The sequence below is a fragment of the Paralichthys olivaceus genome, chromosome 1 (genome assembly GCF_024713975.1).
Source record: "Paralichthys olivaceus isolate ysfri-2021 chromosome 1, ASM2471397v2, whole genome shotgun sequence".
Classification (NCBI taxonomy): domain Eukaryota; kingdom Metazoa; phylum Chordata; class Actinopteri; order Pleuronectiformes; family Paralichthyidae; genus Paralichthys; species Paralichthys olivaceus.
The window spans coordinates 19,374,531-19,396,727 of NC_091093.1; the positions used below are offsets into that span (position 1 = coordinate 19,374,531).

Sequence of the window (22,197 nt, forward strand, 5' to 3'; positions counted from 1 at the left end):
CCCTCTTTCTCTTTTCATGCGTAATGCACATTATATGTGAGAATGCCAGCAGCTTAAATAAATCTGAAACTTTACTCTGATGTTCATTATTAAGATGTTTTCCAGGCCCATTTAATTGGCACAGCATGTCCTTCTCCATTTTTTTCCTCCACTTCCTTTTTCCGCTCATTCATCTTCTTATTTTGTAGTGTGTTACTTTGCGCTATCTGTCACTGTAAACATCTGATAACATAGTATCCAGAGTCATCTGCGACTTCTCTTTAAACCTTTCCTCTAATGTGTCTAATCTTTGCATAAAATCCACAGTTATTCATATTTTTGTATAAATATTTTATCTTTATTGTTTTTCTGTGTTGATGATGAACTGAATCTAATAATCTCATTTATATTGCTTTATTATGAGGGTAACAATCACATGCTGGATGCTGGAATTAATTTTGTGTTTCAGCGCACATATATTTGAATTGATTGTGATTGCATGTAGACCATTAAGGCTGAGTATTCTGGACATTTCTGTGATCTTTCTCAGTGTTCAGGCTTTGCTGGCCAGTACTGGGACACTGGTCATTAATGAGATATAGCTATTAGAATTACAGTAGATATTTAAAAGGCAGGGCAAATCAAAAGGCTCTGCCACCTCTGGGTGGAGGGTAATTGAGCTTGTATTCCGTAGCTCTGTGGGACTCGGAGACAAAACCTTGCTAATCAGACCACTATAATTGATACCAAGACCACTTTCTATTCCACTGGTTCATGCCACAGGCACCGCTGAAACCTTAACAATAGCATTACTCATAACTCCTCATGTCTCACATTTACACATGGTTCAATGCATGTTGAGTATTCTATCTAATTAAAGGTGAGAAAAACAAAGATCATGTACAGTTGATTAGAGACTTGAACTCTAATCTTAACCACACAATCAAGATAAATACATTTATTTATATTTTTCCACATAATAATCTATATTTTAAGAATCTAAGTGTGTGGCGCAAGTGTCTTTAAAGGTACAGTGTGTAGAATTTTGTGATATCTAGTGTTGAAGTTGCATTTTGCAGCTAAACACCCCTCACCTCACCCTCTCCTTCTACACATGAAAGAGAACCTGTGGTAGCTTCAGTTGTCATAAAAACTCAAAAAGATGTTTAGTTTATCCAGTCTGGACTAATGTGAAAAACATGGCGGCCTCTGTAGAGAGGGTCCCCTGGATGTAAATATAAAGTATTTAAATATAAAGGACTTTTTCTGGGGTAAAGAAAACTACAATTCATACAATTTAGATGAAATGAACCAGTGAAAACATCATGAGGATTATTTTACATTAAATTTCTGCCAATAGTTCCCTGTCACCTAAATCTTACACACTGGACCTTTAGGTCTATTACTAATTTAACAGTGGTAGGAACCTTGCTGCACCAGATGCACATATCAGAAAGGTTGTTCTTAGTCTTGTAATTTGTCGTGAATCTCATTCTCTCTGCACCTTCAATTTGAGAATGAGTAGACCATCTGTGTGTAACAATCAGTGTGTTCGTGCATTTCACCATCTTCCTAATGTACCCGCAGAATAGCAATAAAATACTTCACCACTGACCTCATACCGGTATGTTTCTCACTCAATTGTGTAATGTCTTTCCACTGCCTCAAAATAGCAATGTACCAACAATGTACCAGACCTCATGTCATTGTTAGACCATCACGGCCAAGAGTGCTCAGTTGCCATTGCATAAATGTGGCTGCTGGACCGGAAAATGACAAGAAAAAACTGACAAGACACTGACATCGTGCCTGGCACAACTTTGTGCCACTGTTCTACCTTGTCATCTTGTCTTGGCCAATGTCAATGGCATTTTTTCAACAAGTTAAATTTCATGTTTAATGAGAAATTAGGGTGAATTGTTTATGATGTCACTTTAAATCAATTGATGAATGCAGGTCTTACTTTATAGGTTAAAGTGTAGCCTGCTCTCCACATGTGCTGTGTTGATGGAAAAGATGTTAAGTCTAGAGCGTGTACGTTGGGTTTCGATGGATAGCGTTTAAGGACTTTCCCTTATTGCATCATCAAATGTAATGCTAATTTCCTATTCTTACTTCTTTTTAATTTCAGACAACCACAATATTTTGGCTAATTGTTGGCCGCCTCTCTGTTAGGGCAGAGATTCCGAACATACTCTTGTCTGTAAAGAAGCTTAAATTTATGCTAGCTATAGATACAATTTCACTACTTTATAGAAAACATGATTATGCCAACTTCAGTGTGCTAATGAATGGATATGTGCCAATGTAACAGTCATCAGTGTGAACATCTCCTTTGATGCTTCATTGGGCAGAAAGCTCTTAAACAAAATGTTTGAAGTGTCTGCCTGTGTAATAATGATTTATAATTCTCTTGAACTAATGCAAAATTTGCTGGTAAATTTTTTTTGAAATAAAAATAAATTGTGCCCGGAGGGTCAAGCCAAGATTCAAAAGACGATCACCCAAGAGCAGCAAATGATTTAATAAGCCACCAGCTCCACTAGGGCATGAAGAGGAGCTGAATGGAGAATTTTAAAGTGTGTCTAATTAACATCAGTTTATTATAATGTCAATCTCTTCGGCAAGAGCATGAATGAGGGGAGGGTTAAGAAATGTAGAACTGCTTTGCTTGAATATATGGACATACACTTAACTCCTTAGGTTAATATGAAAGTATTCACCCGATCTTCACTTGCACGTTTCCATCTTGTTACAGTGAGACAAAATATGAATCTCATCACAGCCTGCCTTTTTTTTTTTTTTTCAGCTTTGTTAAAAAAAATCATTAAAAATAGAAAACAACTTCCAAGATTTTCCCATCACCATTATTCCTCAAGGAACGAGTAAATGAATATTTAATCTCACTTGCATCTATATGATTGCATCGTCATTATCAGAAGCCAAATGCTTGACAAGCTTGGTGTAATATAATTTGTAATATGTTAAATTTGCAGAGGAGACAATGTTGAATTCCTCAGACACCGTGTTTTAATCTTATGTTGGTTTTTCATCACCCTCACTGTGTCTACAGAGACCAGACATGTCCCCAACAGAAGAGAGCAAATCCTGAATAATCACAAGAAAAATCATTGCGCAACAGGAGCAATTAACAGGTCTCTTCAAACCTAGCCGCAAAAAACAGAATGGTTTCCTGTGCATGCTGTTATTTATTTCTCTCTCTCTGTCATCTTAACGTTTAAAATGTCCAAACACTCCTCTCCTCACAGCTGCAACATGCAAATAGGGATTAAAAATGTAGTAGTCTGTAATTTTGTATGAATTTACAATGATTGCAAGATTCCCGATCATAAGACAGCAAGTCGTGTAGTGTAACACAGCGATCCGACAACTTTGAAAGTCATGTAGTCTGAACTTGGCGTGAGCGACTCTATATCACAAGGTGCAATGGCAGCACAGTAAAGGGAACCTTGCCCAAGCTTAGGTCTGGACATGAGGTCATTTGTAGAGTCAGTCAAATGTTTCATAACATACTTGAACTGTAGAAAATCCATGCATGAAATCATAATTGAAATAACATTGAGTTGCAAGAAGTGGCGCTTAGAGCTTGAGTGGCAATCAACAACAGCAACAATGTGGAAACGTCAACATAAAAATGTTCCTTCAGTTTCCTGCTACTGCTGTAATCATTATCCAGTCAAGTAGTTATACATCAATCATTATTCATTACTCATTTTTAAAATGATTGCTTTACTTATTATTCGGTGAGAGCTATTCTGTGACATGATTTGATATATTTTGTATGACCACCATTGTTGCATCGAGTCTTTACCTTAAATTACAATGGTACAACAGTTTTATCTGTTTTTGTGTGAATTTGAAACAATTCATCATGATCATTGATCATCTAACCCTAACCCTAAATGATTTGATTTAACAAAGTGAAATTTAAATCATTTCTGAAGAGCTAACTTACAAGACGAAAAAAAGTTTTACGATCATTTACAAAGGTAAAAAGACTTTAGATTGACATAGACCTTTTTTTAATTGCTTTGCTTGATCACAAAATGTACAATATTTGTAACAAGTGAACAAGCCATTGGCGCTGTCAGTGATCCATACATCCAGCTATGCTAATTCACTGTCATACCTCAGAGAACGCCTTCTGTGGGAACAAAGAAAGTATATCAGGGCCCCCTCCCAGCGCACAACCCATTATTCAAAACTAATACAGTTTCATTAAAACAATCCAGATGAATGATTTAATGTTACACTTCGGAATTGTAAAGTGGTATACATTATTATGATGACACATTTGTTTGTTTCTTTTAACCTCCCCACCGTCACATATTTACTGCTTGAGCGTCCCCTGGCACCCTTTCCTCAGAGTACACTCATGTTTACAGCAAAGCACCCCCCTTGTCCATTTACATAAAAATATTCCTGCACCAATAGGAAGGCAGGAACAAAGTGGCTGCATCTGTAAGGTAGCAGACTTTAATCCCCAACAGAAAAGGCAAAATCCACGAGTGCCTCTATGGCTTCATGTTAAATTTATGGTCTGGCAATGTTCACTGGCCACTACGCATGGACATACTGTATTTGTACTCGCTTGAGACTCTCCTGAATGTAGTCATGATTAAACAGGAGGGCTCATTTAGAAATCATACGTCCAGGAAAGCATAGAATATTTAATTCTAGTGAATCAAGATGAAACAAGAAGAACACAGCTCGGCGATATGCCAAAATCCTTACCAAGTTTAAAACGTTCATATCGGTCAATATCAATAATTCTCACAATAAATGTCACATTATTATTTATTCAAGTTTAAAGACTGATTTTTACTCCTGAGTGAAAGTAGCTGCTTTAAACTCTTCATTATCGACTTAATAAACAGAGACTTAATAAACAGAGACTTAATAAACAGCAAAACATTTTTACATCTCACGTAATATATTCAAACCAATTTCTAAACATTTTTATCAATATCTAGTTAACTTTTGTTATATTGCTATTGATGAAATGTATATTGCAATACAAGATCTTAACAAAAGATCTACATCAAAAGATCTACATTGAATGCTGACAAATTTGGTTGATTAATTTTAGCTCGTGTCAGTGTGGTCTAACTGTGAGTTATTACAAGCAGTTATTTAAGCCAATAACATTTTCTGAAATTTGCTTTTATAGTTAGATATTAGTCAATACAGTAAGTCACACTTTTAAATAAAAAAAAGAAGAGTCATAACCCTGACGTCTTTTGCTAACTTGTTTGCGCTTAAATTTTCTAATTAGAAATTTTACCAAAATGATTTGAATGTTTTCAATGAGGAAGAAAGAGATACAAAACATGAACAAGGTGCATCTTTGAGGGTTGTTGAATTTGACATCAGTATGTGCTGAGTTGTTGTTTTGACTTCACGTCATTTTTCTTCATGTCTACTCCAAAATAATCAAAACCAAGTGATTGTGGCATAAGGGACATATCTAAGAGAAATCTTTGAGACGCTTGCAGTTTATTTTTTAAAGCAGACTATTAGAATGTAAGCAAACATTTACATAGTGAAGTATCCCTTTCAATATTAAAAGTGCACTTGGATTTTAGAGGTATAAATCTATAGATCATATCACAAGACAGCTGCAACGATATCGCAATAAAAAGCTTTGCAAATCATATTCATTGAATTACACAAATTACAGATGTAGCTCAAAACCTCTGAAAATGTGATGATGAACCCCCTTTTTTAACTTCTGGCTGATAATTCATCAGACTACACTGGCAAAGTATTGGGCTTGTGAAAAATGCATGAATTACTAATTAATGAGGCATTCTCGCAACATTTACATATTCATAAAGGTGTGTAATTCACATATGCATGAGAGAGCTGAGTGATAGCTTTTTCATGAATTTAACAAAAATAAAGGTTTCTTTCTTGCAATATGTGTTATTCTCTCAAAGCTGAGGGAGCACAGACGCTTTTAAAAAATATTACACATTTATTCCTCCCCACAGAAATGTAGTCAAATGCTTTGGGAGACAAATGCACTGAGGAGAAGCAATGATGTGAAACAGTATGCAAAATTACATTTTGTGAAATATTGTCCCATGTGGATTTTCAAAAGTTCATTTAGAAACCCAGTGTTCCTAACAACTGTGCTCAGAAAATCTGATTGATTTACATAGATAGAAATGGGTTTTCAGGATCATCTTAGTTCAGCAAGAATATATGCAATGCACTCAAGACAAAATAGCACATACATTTACATGTTTTAAAAAATAAAGATAGATCTAATACTTAGCATTTTCACATTGTATTTAAAATGTAAAACATAAATGATACTTTCAGTTTTCTTTGTTAACACACAGTCATGTTCCCTCTTGTTATTTCTCTTTGGCTTTGAATTGAAATCTAAAATCTTTGATTTGTAAATGAAAAATGAAATTATTGAAATTACTCATCATTGTTTACTTTCTAGTTAAAATCTTCCAATAGCTGTGCCATGATGTGAGCTTTTTGGAGACAGACCATTTCAGTGAAGCAGGTCCAAGATGATTTGGCTGGAGTCGAGGCCTGTCCCTCTTCTGAAAGCCCCTCTCCATTGTTTCAAGGGGCTTTGTGAAAGCTGTCCCAAATATGGGTCAAAAAAAGCACAAATAACATTCACATGGTTCCTAGGCTTTCCTCACAGCTATGCACCAAAGAATGACAAGTCCAACAAAACCATGTTGAGTTTTTCACCCTCTGCCATTGTCTCTGCACATTAACTCCAAGCTGGGCCTTTTCAGCCTGGCCAGAGTTGTGTCAGGCCTACTCGGACACAGCCCAGCACAATCAGCAGGCTTGGCCTATTTAAAATGCCACGCAGAGTCTGATTCACTCCTTTATTCAATTACAAAAAAATAGCTCTTGGGTGTATTGTACAAAATGTCCAATGAGAGGGAACACAAAGAAGCAAGTGAGAATGGTGTCTGTGGCCAAGTGGACACATTGATGTCAAAGTGAAACCCTTTGTCCACTAGGTTATTGTTTAAGCTGAGAAGGAATACTAAGAAAGGCCACAGATTTCTAGGCCACAGAGTAGACACTTACATTTAAAATGTAAAAAAGGGAGAGAACAATGATGCTTTAACACACAAAACCAAAATGCAGGCCAAAATGTGAAGAAAAAGTGTATTCACTGAATATAGATGAAGTCCCTTAAAGATGCGGTAAATCTAACGAGAATTGTGTTTCAGGATGCTTAAGTTTGAGTTTAACCTTGCAGGACTTCTGGAGGGCACTTCTGAGCATCAGGCGCAGGGTTTTGGCAGCTGCACAGGGAGCCTGGTGGGTCAGCCCTTCTCCGGGAGCTGCTACCCCACACTAATCTATTTTAAACCATCTGTGAAATTAGCAAGATTTCCTAAGTCCTTCACCTCCAAGGATTAAAGCATTGCTAAGGGTCTGGGCTGTTCTTACATACTGTTCTTGTATACATGTTTGATGACTCTTGGGATCTCTCCCAGCTTCCTTTCTTTCACCTGTGCTGGACATAGATAGAAATAAGATGAAAGCTCCATGCATGTTAGGAATGGCAAACATCTGGCTGAGTGTTTCTGCAAGTCTGGACACATATTAATAAAAACAATTAACATAATTTTAAGTAAGGATAAATAAATAAATAAATAAATACAAGAATTTAGACAAGTGTTACATGTTTTTACATCCAGTTACGTTGGCTGTTTCAAAGAGCCATACCTAGGCACGGTAGCGCCTCTGCCAAAGCCAGTACAATAAAGTCATGAGTCAACTCTAATGAGAAAATCAGATAAATAGCAGCTGTTCTTGGGGAAATGGTGTTGTCTGACAGATTCACTGTGTGCAACGGGTGTAGCATTGAGCAGATCCAAATGAGTAAAATATTGTTCCAGAAGCCCCTCGCTGCTCCCCTTCCCTCCGGTGTTTAGTCATCAGGATTGTGAAATAGCAGCCCCGCCGCTACATGACAGCATTGCAGTATTAATTATTATGAGTCTCTCAAATATACACATCTTTGTACAACGTTGACAGTTCATCCAAACAGGCCACTTACAAACTGCAGGATTACTCCCCACAGCTCACCGGGTCCCCAATTATTCCCCCCAACCTCTAATTCGGTTGACATGCAACTCTACGGGTACAATGCAAAGCAAAAACAGCTCAAAGATTTAAAAAAATGTCCCACGATCAGGATTAAAATATCACCAACTCAGCAAGGCTGTAATGTGGCACACTCACCCGCACAATAATGTAAAGACAAATACACAAAACACAGAGCTTTTCTCCATGCTATTAGTTGTCATGCATGCTTGGAAAATTACTATGAGATTTATTGTGCAGAGGTGTACGTCTAGTTTTCCATCTACTGCTGGAGAGTGCTTACACAGACATCTATTACAGACGCTGCAGTTAAACTGTGGCTTTCATATGCTCTTGGGAAGGCAGCAAACAGTACAATGATAAAAGACAAAGTGATTGATTGAAACAACAAATGAAACAGTTTCCCCAAATGGTCAAAATGACTTGAGTTCCAGGGAGTTTTTTTTTTTCTCTTCTGTTGCGAACACAGAGCTAGATGAACTTTAAATCAGCAAAGTGTGTGTTGAGTTGTAATAACACTGACCCAGAATTTATTTGAAATGTTTTACCGCTTGCATCAAGCAGGACATCATTTAAAAAGGAAGCAGGGTGTAGAACACATTATAATTATGATGATAATGAGCAATAGATGGCAGAGATCCAGAGAAGAGTGATGGACATAGTCTGGGCTTACAACTCTCAAGATGACCTCTGGCTCTGGCACACACGTGCACATACGTACATTAACACACACAGCGCCTTTATCCCGTAATATGTTCTTTCAGGAGGTCAAGGATCTGCAGGGTATGTGTTTGTGCAGACTATTCTTGAAACAAAACCATGGTAATCGGTTGCTGAGTGGACAGGTTAGTCGTATTTCAAGGCAAAACCACATTTTCCAGATTCAATTGACTAAAAACCTTTGAGGCTGTGCCAGCAGTACAACGTTGTGTGTCTTTTTTGTGTTTGAGCACATGTATGCGCATTGTATCATTTGGGGATCAGAAAAAGCAAGATATTTTTTCTGCTTATCTTTCTCATTGTGTATAGATTTCCTCAATGATTCCTGCTCAATGTTTCCGTGTGTAAATGTAGGCTCTCACAGGTGTTTCCTGTACTGTCACACCTGACGCCCACAACAATCCCCCCGTCTTTGCTCCATCTGTCAGTCTAAGAATAATAGAACAGAATATGATATAAACAGACAATATGTATGTTAAATGTTGTTAATAATTCGTATGAATTGGTGTTTTCAATAGAATCTTAAAGTATGCAAACGTTATCTATAACATAAAGCTCTCAACATATAGAATTAGCTTTGGCTGTATGGTGTAAACATAAAATGCTGTTTGATTTTATGGCTTTGCTGAATATTTGAGAGTTATTATGTACTGATGGGTAAATATCCTTCCAAGTACACCCAGCTAATCAACATTTTAAATTCAATATTTAATCGATAGTCAGTGTCAGTCTATTGCTTTTCAGCTGCAGAGTTGTAATGAAACTGCGATTAATAGATTGGACAATCAGTGTCTTGTTTTGAAGTTATTGGGCCTACGAGCAGTGCCATCAAACCAGTGTCTGGACTGGTTTACACAGAGGTTGCTGCTGGTTTAACTTGGTGCATGTGCACATGGACATGTGTGCTGCAGTTATCTTTTCTCTGCTGCAGTCTATACAGAGCATTGCCAGATGGTGATATCAAATGTGATAAAAAGTTGTGAATGACATTTTTGTCTGGCACAAAGTCACAGAACAGGTCTGGGTGTGGATTGTAAACAAGCAGGACACAGACAAACAGATGTACTGGTGATGTACAAAGACAGAGATACACTGTAACTCAGCAAGTCAACTTAACTATGCTGTGATTTGCTGTCATCAAACTTGGCAGAGGAGAAAAAAATGCAAGGTTGCCTGATTGCTGTTCCCAAAATTCACTCTCATTGTTTTCTGTTTTCATAAGCACTGACACCTGTTTCGACACCATCTGCTGGAAACTTGCAACAAAAAGGATTCATGAGGAAGAAACAGTCCAAAGTGTGACGTCATGTGTGGAGCCCAGGTAGATTGTATAGATGTATACTGGAGCAATTAGTTTCCAATCAGCATCAACATGCTAATTTCTCTTTGTCTTGGAAGAAAGTTGTACTCCATTTACATCTGAAATGTCCACTGAATGGAGAGGGACGATTGGTGGATGTACACTCATGAACAGCAGACGTGCACATTTCAGTTCATACATGCACATGCCTACTATTGCATACATACATGTCCTCATGTCTCATCCAGGTTGTCTCCATCTTTTCGATGACGAGAAACCCTCCAGTACGATTTGCACTATGGTGTTTGGATATAATGATAAACTATAGAAAACACAAAACCTTAAAAAGCGAATTATTGATATTCACGCACAGTAAGTATTTCCATTACATATAAATATAATTTTACACAGTAACACTAACCTTGTATAAATTGATACAATATAATATTTCACTGTTTGTTTGCTTAAAGACAACTACAAATGTTCATACTTCTAGATATGACTGGCTTGTAAATATATCAATAATCTTTAGTATAATCAACTATTCATTGATCACAAGTTTTCACAACAATGTAACAGTAATAGTAGCACTATTTTATTTTAATCATATTGACGGATCAAGAATGTAGTAAAGATGCAAAATATTAAGCTTTCAGTTGCTTTTGAAGTTAATTCTTTTTGATTCCTTGAAATTTATTTGCAAATAAAGAATTCAACTATTTGTGTAAAAACAATTAAGCCATTGATAGTTTATATTCATAACATGTTTTCTCAGCCGTATTTTCTATCATTTTAATATGAGTTCAGTGACAATAATTACAATGAATCATGTCAGCAACAACTGATTGTTCTTAGTTATTATGAGCTGTTAAAATAATTTGGTTGAGAGAGTGAAGGTCATCCTGTGTTTTGGATAAAAAGCTGGGTGAAGGGAAGTATAACAAACCATATATTCTCATGTGAGTGTTGCTTTTTGTCTTTGTGTCTGATTGGTAAACATTTCTTAAATAAGTCAGTACAATTTAATTTGCACCGAACAACCCCTCTGTTTTCTCACAAAACCTTAACAGGTAGAAATAACAAATGCCTCCACTTTAAAAAGAACTACTCAAAGCTTAAAACAAAATGTCTCTTTAATTTGTAAGTGTCAACAGCAGTACAAAAGATGGAGTGATGTGAGAAGCTTTATGTAACACAATTTCTGTCTCTTTTACAGAAAAGGAGGAAATTCTTGAGGTAAATGAGCTTTAAACAGGCAGTTCCTCAGCTCAGTGTTTCATCGTTACAATGGACTGAGCCATACAGAAAATGGTGTTACATTATAATATGCCTGAATCGATCCTGTGGGGATAATTGAATCATGTACAGTCTCCACATTCCTGTGGTGCCCAGATGTACCCAAATATGTCACTCATTGGTTTTGTTTGTTCTTGATATAGAGTATTAATACTACCAAAGCTGAGGAGATCGCTCTCCACACACACCACTGTAAAATTATTCACCTTAAGTTTACCTCACGTCAATACTGCACATGGAAACCAAAGACTTGCTGGTGTACACTTTGAAGCCAAGCAAAACAAACATAAAAAAAAATCTCTTTTTTTTTTTCATTTTAGCAATAATACCCCGAGCAAATATTTGATCTTTTGTACTGTATAAAGAAGAATGTGAACACAAATGTGATGGCAACATTATTTTTAAGTTGAATTAAAAACTTTACATTGGACTGTACAAGATATTATGATAAACTATTTACATATTCAGACATAAACTTTTTTAAAGCAGCAACAGACACTATGTATTTCATTTTCTCTAATAACACCCAAACAATACTTGCCATGGGCCTAGGTACCTGCCAGGAAGGGAACAAAAAAAAGATTTCTACGCAGAAATTGTAATTGTATCAGGCTGCCAGCAATTTCAGTGGCTCCAGTGATTGAAGAGCCACACACAGTGTTGCTTGAGAGACAACTCTAAAAAGCAAAGTACCAGAGACAACCATAAATATTGCCCAGAACAACAAATTTTACACTTCTGAACAGCAGCTAGCATGTCAGTCCAGCATGTCAGTGAATTGTGCTGATTAAATTAACACAGAGAACATTCCCACCATATACATCACAAAGTTCAGACAGAAAAAAAAAATCAAATTACAGTAAGTAATGTTGAAACAGTATACAAGCTTTTGTCTTCAGACGTCCATTCAAACATTTGCATTTGTCTAAAAAGAGGATTAAGAGAAAACAATTGTGAGGGCTACATTTGCAGATGGCTGGATAGTCATGAACATGTTCATTAAAAAATCTGAAACACACAAAAAAAAGATGGCAAGGAGAGAATTAACCAAGAAAACTGCTCTGTTGTTTTTTGACACAATAAAACTAAATAAATATTTGCACGCTCCCACCTTTTAAAATAATAAGAAAACATTTTAACATAATTTGTGTTTGAAACAGTCACATATTATTTTGTTATGATTATGTAAATGCAGCCAAATGCATGCACACAATTTTAAGATGCAGCTACTCATAAGAAATTTGCCATATGAGTGTTGTAATAAAGAAAACACAAGACTGACCAACATAGCACTGTATCATGATTGAAGGAAAAATATTAGATTATTATTTTTACGTCAAGTGCTTGTTGTTTAAATGAGTACCTTACTTGTAATAACTCCTCTATTATAAAGTCTAATAACTATAGCTTTTTATTTCAATTGGCTCTTTAAATATTCAAGGGAAGAAACTAACTAGATATTGAGCAAATTAGGTGCTTCTTTCTGTCAAAGGTCCAATACTGCTCCGTTCCAATAAGCAGGAAGAAATATTCAGCATCTACATGAGGTACAGTGACTTGTCAGATTTTAAAAACATGAGACCATGTACAAAAATAAAACTTAAAAAAAAAGAAAAGAAAACAAGAACAGCCAAATGCATAACTTATACTTCACTAATGAAAAAAAATATATTTTCCTATGTTATATTTACAATAAAATCTAAATGAGATGGCAAATTCACTGAAAACCATTTTAGCTCCAATTCATCACGCACGTTTTTTTTTTTTTCTTTCTTTGACTATGATTGTCCGTGTTGTTCTTGTTTAACTGACAATTTTAGAGCCAGCAGCGGCTAATAATAAATACAATATGTTGATGCTCTACAGTTTCAAATACAATATACGATGCACTGAAGTCTGGTGTTTCGCGGCTGACCGAGCCTGCTGTTGAATTTTCTGCTCGCTTCCTTGTGCTGAGTGTCTCCCCTTGGCAGCCATGAAGCTTAGAGAAAGTGTTCATTCATCATACGTGTCTTTGCATAAATAAACAAAATATGTACGAAAAAAAAAGACTCAAATATGGCAACTGTGAGAGCAAACCCACTTGAGTCAAACTGGGGGATTTTGTTCATTCTTGGTGTTTTTTTTTTCCTCAAACAGCTTCACATTAATCAGAATTGATAAAAATACAATTTCTATCCAGTGCTTATAACACTTATGAAACATTGTCTCCATGTGAGTTCTTGTTGTCATTTTTTTCTTTCATTTTTTTGTCTTTTTTTTTTTTTGCCGTATAAGCACAGTCAAGTTTCAGTTCCGTGAAGAGTCCTTGATAACTATCAGCCAACTAAAGCAATGTGGCATGGTCATTAAAATATTTACAATCACATACAAATCAATCTAACCAACAGCAAACAGGAGCAAACAGCTTGAAAATACTAAACAGGTTGACTTGGAGGGAAATCCACTTGGGTTTGTTTGTTTGTAGGAGAGCGTTCTTCAAATGTTTTGTACCTCAAAATGAGAACAATGTAGAAAAGATGGGATGTGAAAAAAAAAATGGAATTGTTAATTGTTGAGGTGTTCAAAAAACAAAAACCTACAAGCCTTAATATAAATGCTTCCAAAAAGTAGGAACAATGCAAGCCAGCTCTGAACGGGTTTTGACGATGAGAGTACAGAAGATAACAGTGCTAAAGTGATATAAAGAACCATCTGTACCAATTATAGCTATAGGAGAAAAATGCAGTGACCAGCAGTGGGGATCTCAACTAGTTAAATACACTGACCAGCCATTCAGATCCTTCAAAAAGCTCTGCGTTCCTGCTCAAATTGACGGGTTCAAGGGCAAGGGAGGGGAATAGCTGGACTCATGCATTAATAATGTTGTATTTCAGATGATACCCAGTCGTCAGTCATTTTAATAATCCCCCACAGCTTGATGTACTTGTTCCATCTGCTCGCCAGTGCCTGGTGATTGGACCGGGGTGGGATCCCTGTTGAAGCCTTACTTCCAGCACTTTGATGGAGAGCACAATGAGTGACACACACCCCATTTTTATTGTTTCCCATCCCTCCCTGGTGTTTTCTTCTTCTCTGAGCCAGATGGCGCCCCCTGGGTGCTGAGGTTGCCACAGGCAGGGGTCAGAGCAGGGCATGGCAGGGAGGGGAGCCACTTAGACCTTATGCCCCGTAAAGAGGATCTGAGTCGCAACATCAAGGCCCTGACCGCTAGAGGAGCTTTATCTAACTGCAGGCTCCAGAAGGTCACCGCTCGTCAGCTTTTTGCTGAAATTAGGAGAGACTTTGTTCTTGTTGTTTCTGAGTCGTTGCATGTCACGATAAGTGCATTACAAAAGCTGATGAGTTTATTAGAAATGAAAAAATAAGGCTCAAAGGTGACAGAGTGAGAATTAATTTTAAGTGCATTTGCTAAGTTACCTGTCGCGTGACAAGGCAATTTAGGAAACATGATTTTAGGGTGATCCTTATAAACTGTCACTTCTTTTAAGACTGCTTCAGTAATCAACTTATTGCATCAACCTAATGACTGTGCTCTACTTTAAGACTTCTTAGTGTCAGTTTAAGATTTACAATGTCTAAAAAGAATTAAGATTGGAAAAAAAAAAAAGAAGTTCTCAGACCTAAGACTTTAAACTTGCTGTCCAAATGGGGCTAAAGCGTTTATCAGAACATACTGTAGCTACACATTGTACAACATCAATTTGAGATTGTAATGCCCCCAAAGCTGCCTTTCACTGCTGTTCCAATCCCACAGATTGGAGGCCTTTGGCCCTTTAGCATCCTGGCCTGATTACAATCGCTCTGATTAAGAACTTGGTAAGTCAGACTGGGCTGCAGAGCTGGAAATGAGTGAAGGATGCCACAGTGCTCTCTGTGTGTGGACTGGGATGAGGAAATGAAAGGGCTGGCCGGTTTCATTGATGATCACTGCATTGGGCTCCCTGGAGGACAGCTAGCGTCACAAGCTACCAACCAGAGATGTCACATATTGTAACCTCCCAGCCTTTTGCTTCCAAGTTCCTGAGTTTGATTTGTTTGTTCTGTTTGGGTAAATTAAAGAAAGACTGGATAATTAAGCTGCATTAAGAGATCAAGAGATTGTCTAAGACCCTCAAAAGACTTTACCGATTTTAGAAACAACTTGAAATGTTTGGCACCTCAGCACTAAATTTTGTGTAATAACAATCAATGAAAACATTAATAATAATAATAATAATATTAATATTAATAATTTCCCTCTGTAATAAATTGGCATCATCCGATATGAATTTTGAGATATTTTGTACTGGTAATATTTTACTCTTGATTTAAAACATTCACAAGCTGTTGGCTGGCACACTATACCTGAGTGAGTATATTATTCCCATTTTGAACAGTTACATCATATATCAAAATCATCTAATTGAAGAGACAAACAAGGTAAGTGACTGTTAAGAGTTCAAATCTTACACCAAATATTGATATTTGATGTATATATGTCAAATATCAAATGTTCAATTTCAAGTTCTGTATTTTGTTCTAGGCATTAACCTAATTGTGTAAATGTCTATGATCACAATGAAAACATAAACAATGACAGAAAAAAAAATCTACCACAACCAAACTGCTTCACACACATGAAGAAACACTTAAGACCAAATAGCTTTTGATTCTGATGAAGCCACATCTGCATGCTGGCTCCTAAATGATACATCATTATTTTTTTTTTTAAACATCCTTGTGTGGTGTTTTTTTTTTTTTTTTTTTTTTCCTTATGCTCTTTCCCTCCCTCAGATCAGACCAGCCCTATGGGCGTCCTCCTGTGTAAGTGTTGTGTCTGCATTGGCCTCCTCCATCAAAGAGGTCTCAGTTGGCGTTGACTGGCTCTTGAGTGTCATTTTCACTGCTATAGTCTGATTTGGGCTCATCCTCGAAATCCTCGTACATGTCCATCTCGTCCTCGCCATTGACTGGCGCGCTGTTGTTCGCCATGGTGTTGGGCTCTAGCTTCATGTTGTAGGTGGTCTGGATGACAGGAATGGTCGGCTCGGGACTCGCCGAGGCACTAGAGCACTCCGATGTCATCTGAGGTGAGGGCGTGGTGGTTGCCATGGTGATGGCCCCGGGATAGACCATACTGGCGCTGGTTGTGATGGGAAGCTGAGGTGGCTGTCTGGATGGAAGAGAAAGATGAAAATAAGATTAATAACCTAATTGTTATAAAAGAAATGTCCTTAATGGGCATTTTTACCTTTTTTTTGATAGGACAGTGGCACGAAATAGAGAGAAAGATTTGGGGAACCAAACCCACGGACTCAAATGTCCATAATTTTATTCAAATTTGACCTTTAAATATGATAAAGAACAGATGGAAAGGATACCAAAATTGTTGCTGAAAAAGCAAAAAAAAATAAATGATGTTTTTTTTTTGATTGCAGCACTTAAACCAAGATGGTTGGATTAGGGGTTTCCCACAGTAGTCTGCACGAGGCCAGCGGCTCTGTGAAAATGATTTGGGAAAAAAGAGGTTCTCTTGACAGCTCCCGTTTTGAGCTGTTCAGAAACACTACCCAGTTTATTGGTGACATAAAACCAATACGTGGTTAGTGCTGCTCTTGTCTGCTGTTGCGCTGGATGATTGATAGTCCAGCCGCTGACGCTTATGACTGACATGGGAACACCTGGAGAAGGGTTCTCCTGCTAACCACACACAGTAAATTAAAGTGTTAAGCTTCAGACTGCTGCCCTCCAGGCTTCTGTAAGACTATACTTACCGCTTATATCCTGTAATAATATCTGCACTTCATGCTCCATTTGCAGACTGCTATTGTCTAAAATTAAAAATGAGAACTGTTGAAAAGCCCATTTTAATGGGCATGTCAAGTCCTTGTCTTTTAAACAAACACAGAAAAACACTGGCTTTAGGAAATTGTATTTATATTGTATGAGAAAAGGCTCTAGGGAGGAAAAACGCTGTAGTCCCTCTCGGTATGTTTTAAGATTGTTTGTGTGTTAGTGTGGTTACATGGTGGGTTGTGTGACTGCGTGCCTACCCCACAGTGAAGAACTGCCTCATTTCTTGTCGCCTTGACCGCATCATCTGCTTGTACTCGCCAATGCGGAGTTTTTTTCCGTCAATAATGCAGGTTCTCTTAGGCCGCGGCTTGTACTTGTAGTTTGGGTACTTCTCTAGGTGGAGCTTACTCAGACGGGCCTGCTCCTCGTAGTATGGCTGCTTGTCCTGGTTAGTCATGGACTTCCACCTAGAACCTACACAACATGGCAGATGAACACACACAGGAGAAAACTGTTTCAGTAACATATTATAACATAAATAGAGTCAGAGACTTTCTTGTTCTGTCAAAAGAACTATGTTTTAAAATTCACAATCCAGTCACATTTACAACACTAGGATAAATTAATTTAAATCAGAATTGTCCATAATAAGGGCAGAAGTTTTTTGAGCACAAAGTCATGTGGCAAGATTTATTGTCCATTCCACACCAACCACTTGATAGCCCTGCCTATGCACATTATCTGAGACGTAAGACAAGCCTCGATGTCAAAAACAACAAGCCGGAGTGGTAAATACTACAGCTCTGCAAAGTGTCCTACCAGGTAGTGGATGACAGCACTTTTAACAGCTCTGATGAATGGACTCCAGTGCTGAAGGGACAAGACCCATTTAGCCTCTGTCATTTTTCATGACAAACACTTATGGTAGCGCTGGGCTATAAATCCATCTGTGTGCTGAGGTGAACTGGCTCTCAGTGGCCTATGAGATAACACACCTTCCTTTAGATACCAGCTGCTTTGTCGGATCGGCTTTACTCATCAGTGCTGAATGAACCCATATCTGTGTGTGAAAATACTGTCTGTCTAAAGTCTGTGAGGTATAACTACAATTCAGACAAATGAAGGAAATCTCTGCTGCTGTTTTAAGGTACTGTTCTACACATAAACATTCTTCTCTACCTCTCCAGTGCTTATGAGTTTCAAACACTGCATGTTTATCACTTTTATCAACGTTTAATTATTCACTGTTATTTTTAATTAGAAGTTAGTCTTACCCAAGATTTTGCTAATGTTGGAGTTGTGCATGTCGGGGAAGGCCTGGAGGATCTTGCGCCGCTCATCCTTGGCCCACACCATGAACGCGTTCATCGGCCTTTTGATGTGAGGTTCGTTGCTGTTCCTTCCTCGAGATTCCCTAAAGACTCGTGCCTCGGTGGATCCAGCGCCTCCTGTTGGCCAACAATAATATGGTTGGGGTTTATCTCTGGAGTCATTGACTTTGGACCCCGGAATAGCCAGAGCAGGAATAAGAAGTGGGAGCAAGGCAAGACATTGATTAAATGACAAGCGTTTTCAAACTATCCATTGTCTATTAGGGTAATTGCTGCTATCATCATCATGAACATTATTTCAGATTAGTGCAGGTCTACAGACCCTCATCGAGAGAGTAGACTCAACATTGAGCTGGAAACCTCAACAGGCTTTTATTCAATGTTTAATAAAATAATGTCCATCCAGAACCAAAATAGAAGCTTGGACGTCAATATTAGTAAAACATTTTCTTTCCACTTTTATTCTCTGCTATACATTTAATCTGACAATTGTAGTATCCATATCTATGGGTTCAGGCATCCATACATATGCATTGCTTATTTGGATAAGTACCAAACGCAGGAATTGAAACAGTCTTTAGAGATAAAAATAATCAGGAGAGAAAATTGGCATAACTCAGTAAAGCATTTTTCTAAAATAAATGTATATATAGATATATAGATATATATATATAGAGAGAGAGATATATATATCTATATATCTATATATATACACACAAATAAATTCAGATTCATGTCCTCATCTGCTTTACTCTGTTTCTTCTTTCTCACTCTCTTTTTTTCTGTCTCTCACACACACACACACACACACACATACACAAACAAACAAACAAACCAGGCGCACATTTACGATGAGAGTGTGCCATTTCTCCAAAGTGCTGTTTCTCAATCAGGGCATTCACAATCAGCATAAGAAGGTTTTTCTCAGTATTAAACTGTACATCAGACTGATAATGATTTCTGTTTGCATGCGCATTTGCTTGCTTTTATATGTAAGATGTGAAAGAATTAAATAAATGCAGTATGAATATTTAAACAAACAAAAACATGTTGATAAACAAGGCTTGAAAAATAAAACAAAAAAAGCCTTCCATATGCTACGATACATCTTTAATGATCTCAAATCTGGAAAAGAAAGCTCGGGATGACTCATGCATATTTCATCATCCACATGTGAAGCCTTCTCATTAGACCATTTCACCAGCAGCCTTGGCACATGTTACCTGGGGTTTGATTTCTATTATTATTTCAGTTGATAAACAAAATCAAACTCTTAATGAGTAATGGAGGACTGTGCGGAGACATTAATTCACAGAGAGCTCGTTCTGCTCTAATCACTGAGGACACCGAGGAGTTTGAGTGTCTTTGCTTTGGAGAAGCATATCTTCTTTTCAAAGCTATTACGAGACAAGTGCTGAAAAGGGGATAAATATATAATCACACACCCACTACCTATGATAGAAATGGAGGTGTGGTGGAAGGTGGATTATGTGTGTTCATGGTCCTGCTGCCTACTACGAAACCTGTTTCTCCCAGAGCGAAGGGATTTTCACCTGCTCATGTTTAACAGTCAAACGTCCACAGACACTGAGACTTGCCTGGAAGGTCTGGTGAAAAACTGTTTTTCATATTGTGACCCTGTACTAGCTGATACTGAAATAATTAACTCTGTTTGACATTTTAACTACTTCAGGTCAATTGAAATAACAATAACAACAGTCAAAAACTGTTTGCTGGTCTCATCTTAAAATCTTGATTTAGGCTTCAGTAAATGTACATTATTCAAAAAGATAATAAATATATGACTATATTACATTTTTACAAAAATTAAGCAGTATTTTTGTCAATTTCGCTTAAATATAAGTTATAATCAATCTTTAATCTCAAATTGAAACTATTTTAGAATCCTTAATGAATTTGTGTTATTCATATTAAAATATTCAATATAATAGTGGAGGATGTATTTTACTTTTCAAAAAAAATTCCCCCAAGTTAACTAATTACACTATAATCTTTATCAAGTTGCTCATATACAAAGCCTAATCTTCAAAACCTCTGCCATTTCTTAGTCTAATACACATATATAATTATCATACACTTTGGTAAACACATAGTCAAACTCTGAGTGCTGTCATATTCTATGTCTGTCTGTTTGCCTTCACCTCCCAGAATGCTTTAGGCCCTGAAGCCATCATGAATTCAGAAATAATACACTACCTTTGCTGCCACCGAAACCCCACAGTACGTTAATTTCATTTAGCATGCACTCACTGTACAGGATGAATTGATTTCACTTTGTTTGGTTTTGACAACCATGTTTATTGTGCAATGAAATGTGGTGTGGCGGAGGGCTGACAGTATCCATCAACGCGGGGCAATCTGCTGACTGTCGGGGCCAGATGAAGGTATTCATTAGCTCAGGAGCGCAACGCTCACTCAGACACGACAGCCAGTGTCTGCACCCCGGGATCGCTTGCTGTAATTTACGATGCTTCCCGTGCCATTACTCTATCACTGACACTGATTCAGCAATTTATATACTGGTTTGCATGCATACGGGCAGAGGTGAGCTTCTTATGGGGAGGGGGGGTGGCGACAAAACAACTGCCTGCCATCAGCTAGTGCCACATCCATAGTTAGCCAGGAAACCAGCCACGTGACTTGGTTCATTGGAGGGAAGCCAGATGAGGCATGGCACATAGAAAAGTGCCTGTCTGCTGCAGAAAGACACAACAGCAGTCTTACATCATTTGTTTCCATCTGTACTGAGGCAGGTGCTTTGGTCCTGGTTGTGTAAAAAAAAAAAAGTGATGCTTCACTCAGACTTATCCCTGCCCCTGGGACACCAACAGCCTAACAGTTTGACCTTTGACCTGAAGTAATGAGTCCTTACAGTAATTGTGATTGTGATTACAGTCCAAACATTATATAAGGGCATCCACAACTTCATGTGTGGATTTATTTAGCCCCTCATCCAGGCCCTTCAATATACATGCATTATAGCAACCAGCCTTAGAAAATCCCTAGAAACAGTGCCTGTCTTTTCAATGAAAATCATGACACTGCTCATGACATTTTGCAAATGAGCATTAACAATATTTTTCCAGGAGGGGTAGGGCATTCAGGCATCAGTTAGTTAGGTGTGTGATTGTGTAAATAAACAGATGTTTAGCAGTGACAGGGGCAGGCCCCCTGGGTGGTAGCTGCGGAGGGAGCGAAACAGAGGGAGTGTCGCTTAATAGAATTTATTGTGATTCATGAGGCCTGCAGCTCAAGTGTGACAGAGTGATATGAGAATCCCCTTTTAATTTGTCTCTCCTGGAAACACTGCAGATGAGCGGCATGAATTACAGTGAGAGAGAAGATAGTGTGTATTTGTGTGTGTGTATTAGGGTAAGTGGGAGGAGGGGGTAGAAAAACTAAGGAGGAAGCAGGAAAAAAGGAGAGAACTTGAGAGAGTGAGAGAATTTAGTGAGGCCCAAACGCCTATCACACCTGTGAGCTGCAGGCTCAGACTCGACCGTGCACCGAGCCAGAGGGTAGCGCTGCCCCGGCCATCCCCTCTCCTCCTCCTTTTCTTCTCCCTACTCATCTTTGTTCTGCGGGCAGACACATAATGTCACCCAGGAATCCGCTCAAGAGGATGAGCCTCAGTGAGCAGGCAAAAATCAC

At 37.8% G+C, this 22,197-nt stretch overlaps 1 protein-coding gene and 1 long non-coding RNA gene across 17 annotated transcripts in view; one reads left to right on the top strand and one right to left on the bottom strand.

Moving 5' to 3' along the window:
* LOC109636801 (uncharacterized) overlaps nt 1-22,197 on the top strand; it is a 174,204-nt gene that overhangs the window by 88,460 nt on the left and 63,547 nt on the right. The window lies entirely within an intron of this gene.
* The window catches only part of sox6 (SRY-box transcription factor 6), a 133,843-nt gene continuing 122,881 nt past the window's right edge, over nt 11,236-22,197 (bottom strand). For all 14 annotated transcript variants that reach the window (XM_069524421.1, XM_069524436.1, XM_069524416.1 and 11 more), the window contains 3 exons: nt 18,469-18,642; nt 17,452-17,668; nt 11,236-16,571 (listed from right to left, as the gene is read on the bottom strand). In XM_069524421.1, the coding sequence (XP_069380522.1) occupies nt 16,265-16,571; nt 17,452-17,668; nt 18,469-18,642 (698 nt within the window). In that variant the 3' untranslated portion in view covers nt 11,236-16,264. The remainder of the gene's footprint in view (nt 16,572-17,451; nt 17,669-18,468; nt 18,643-22,197) is intronic.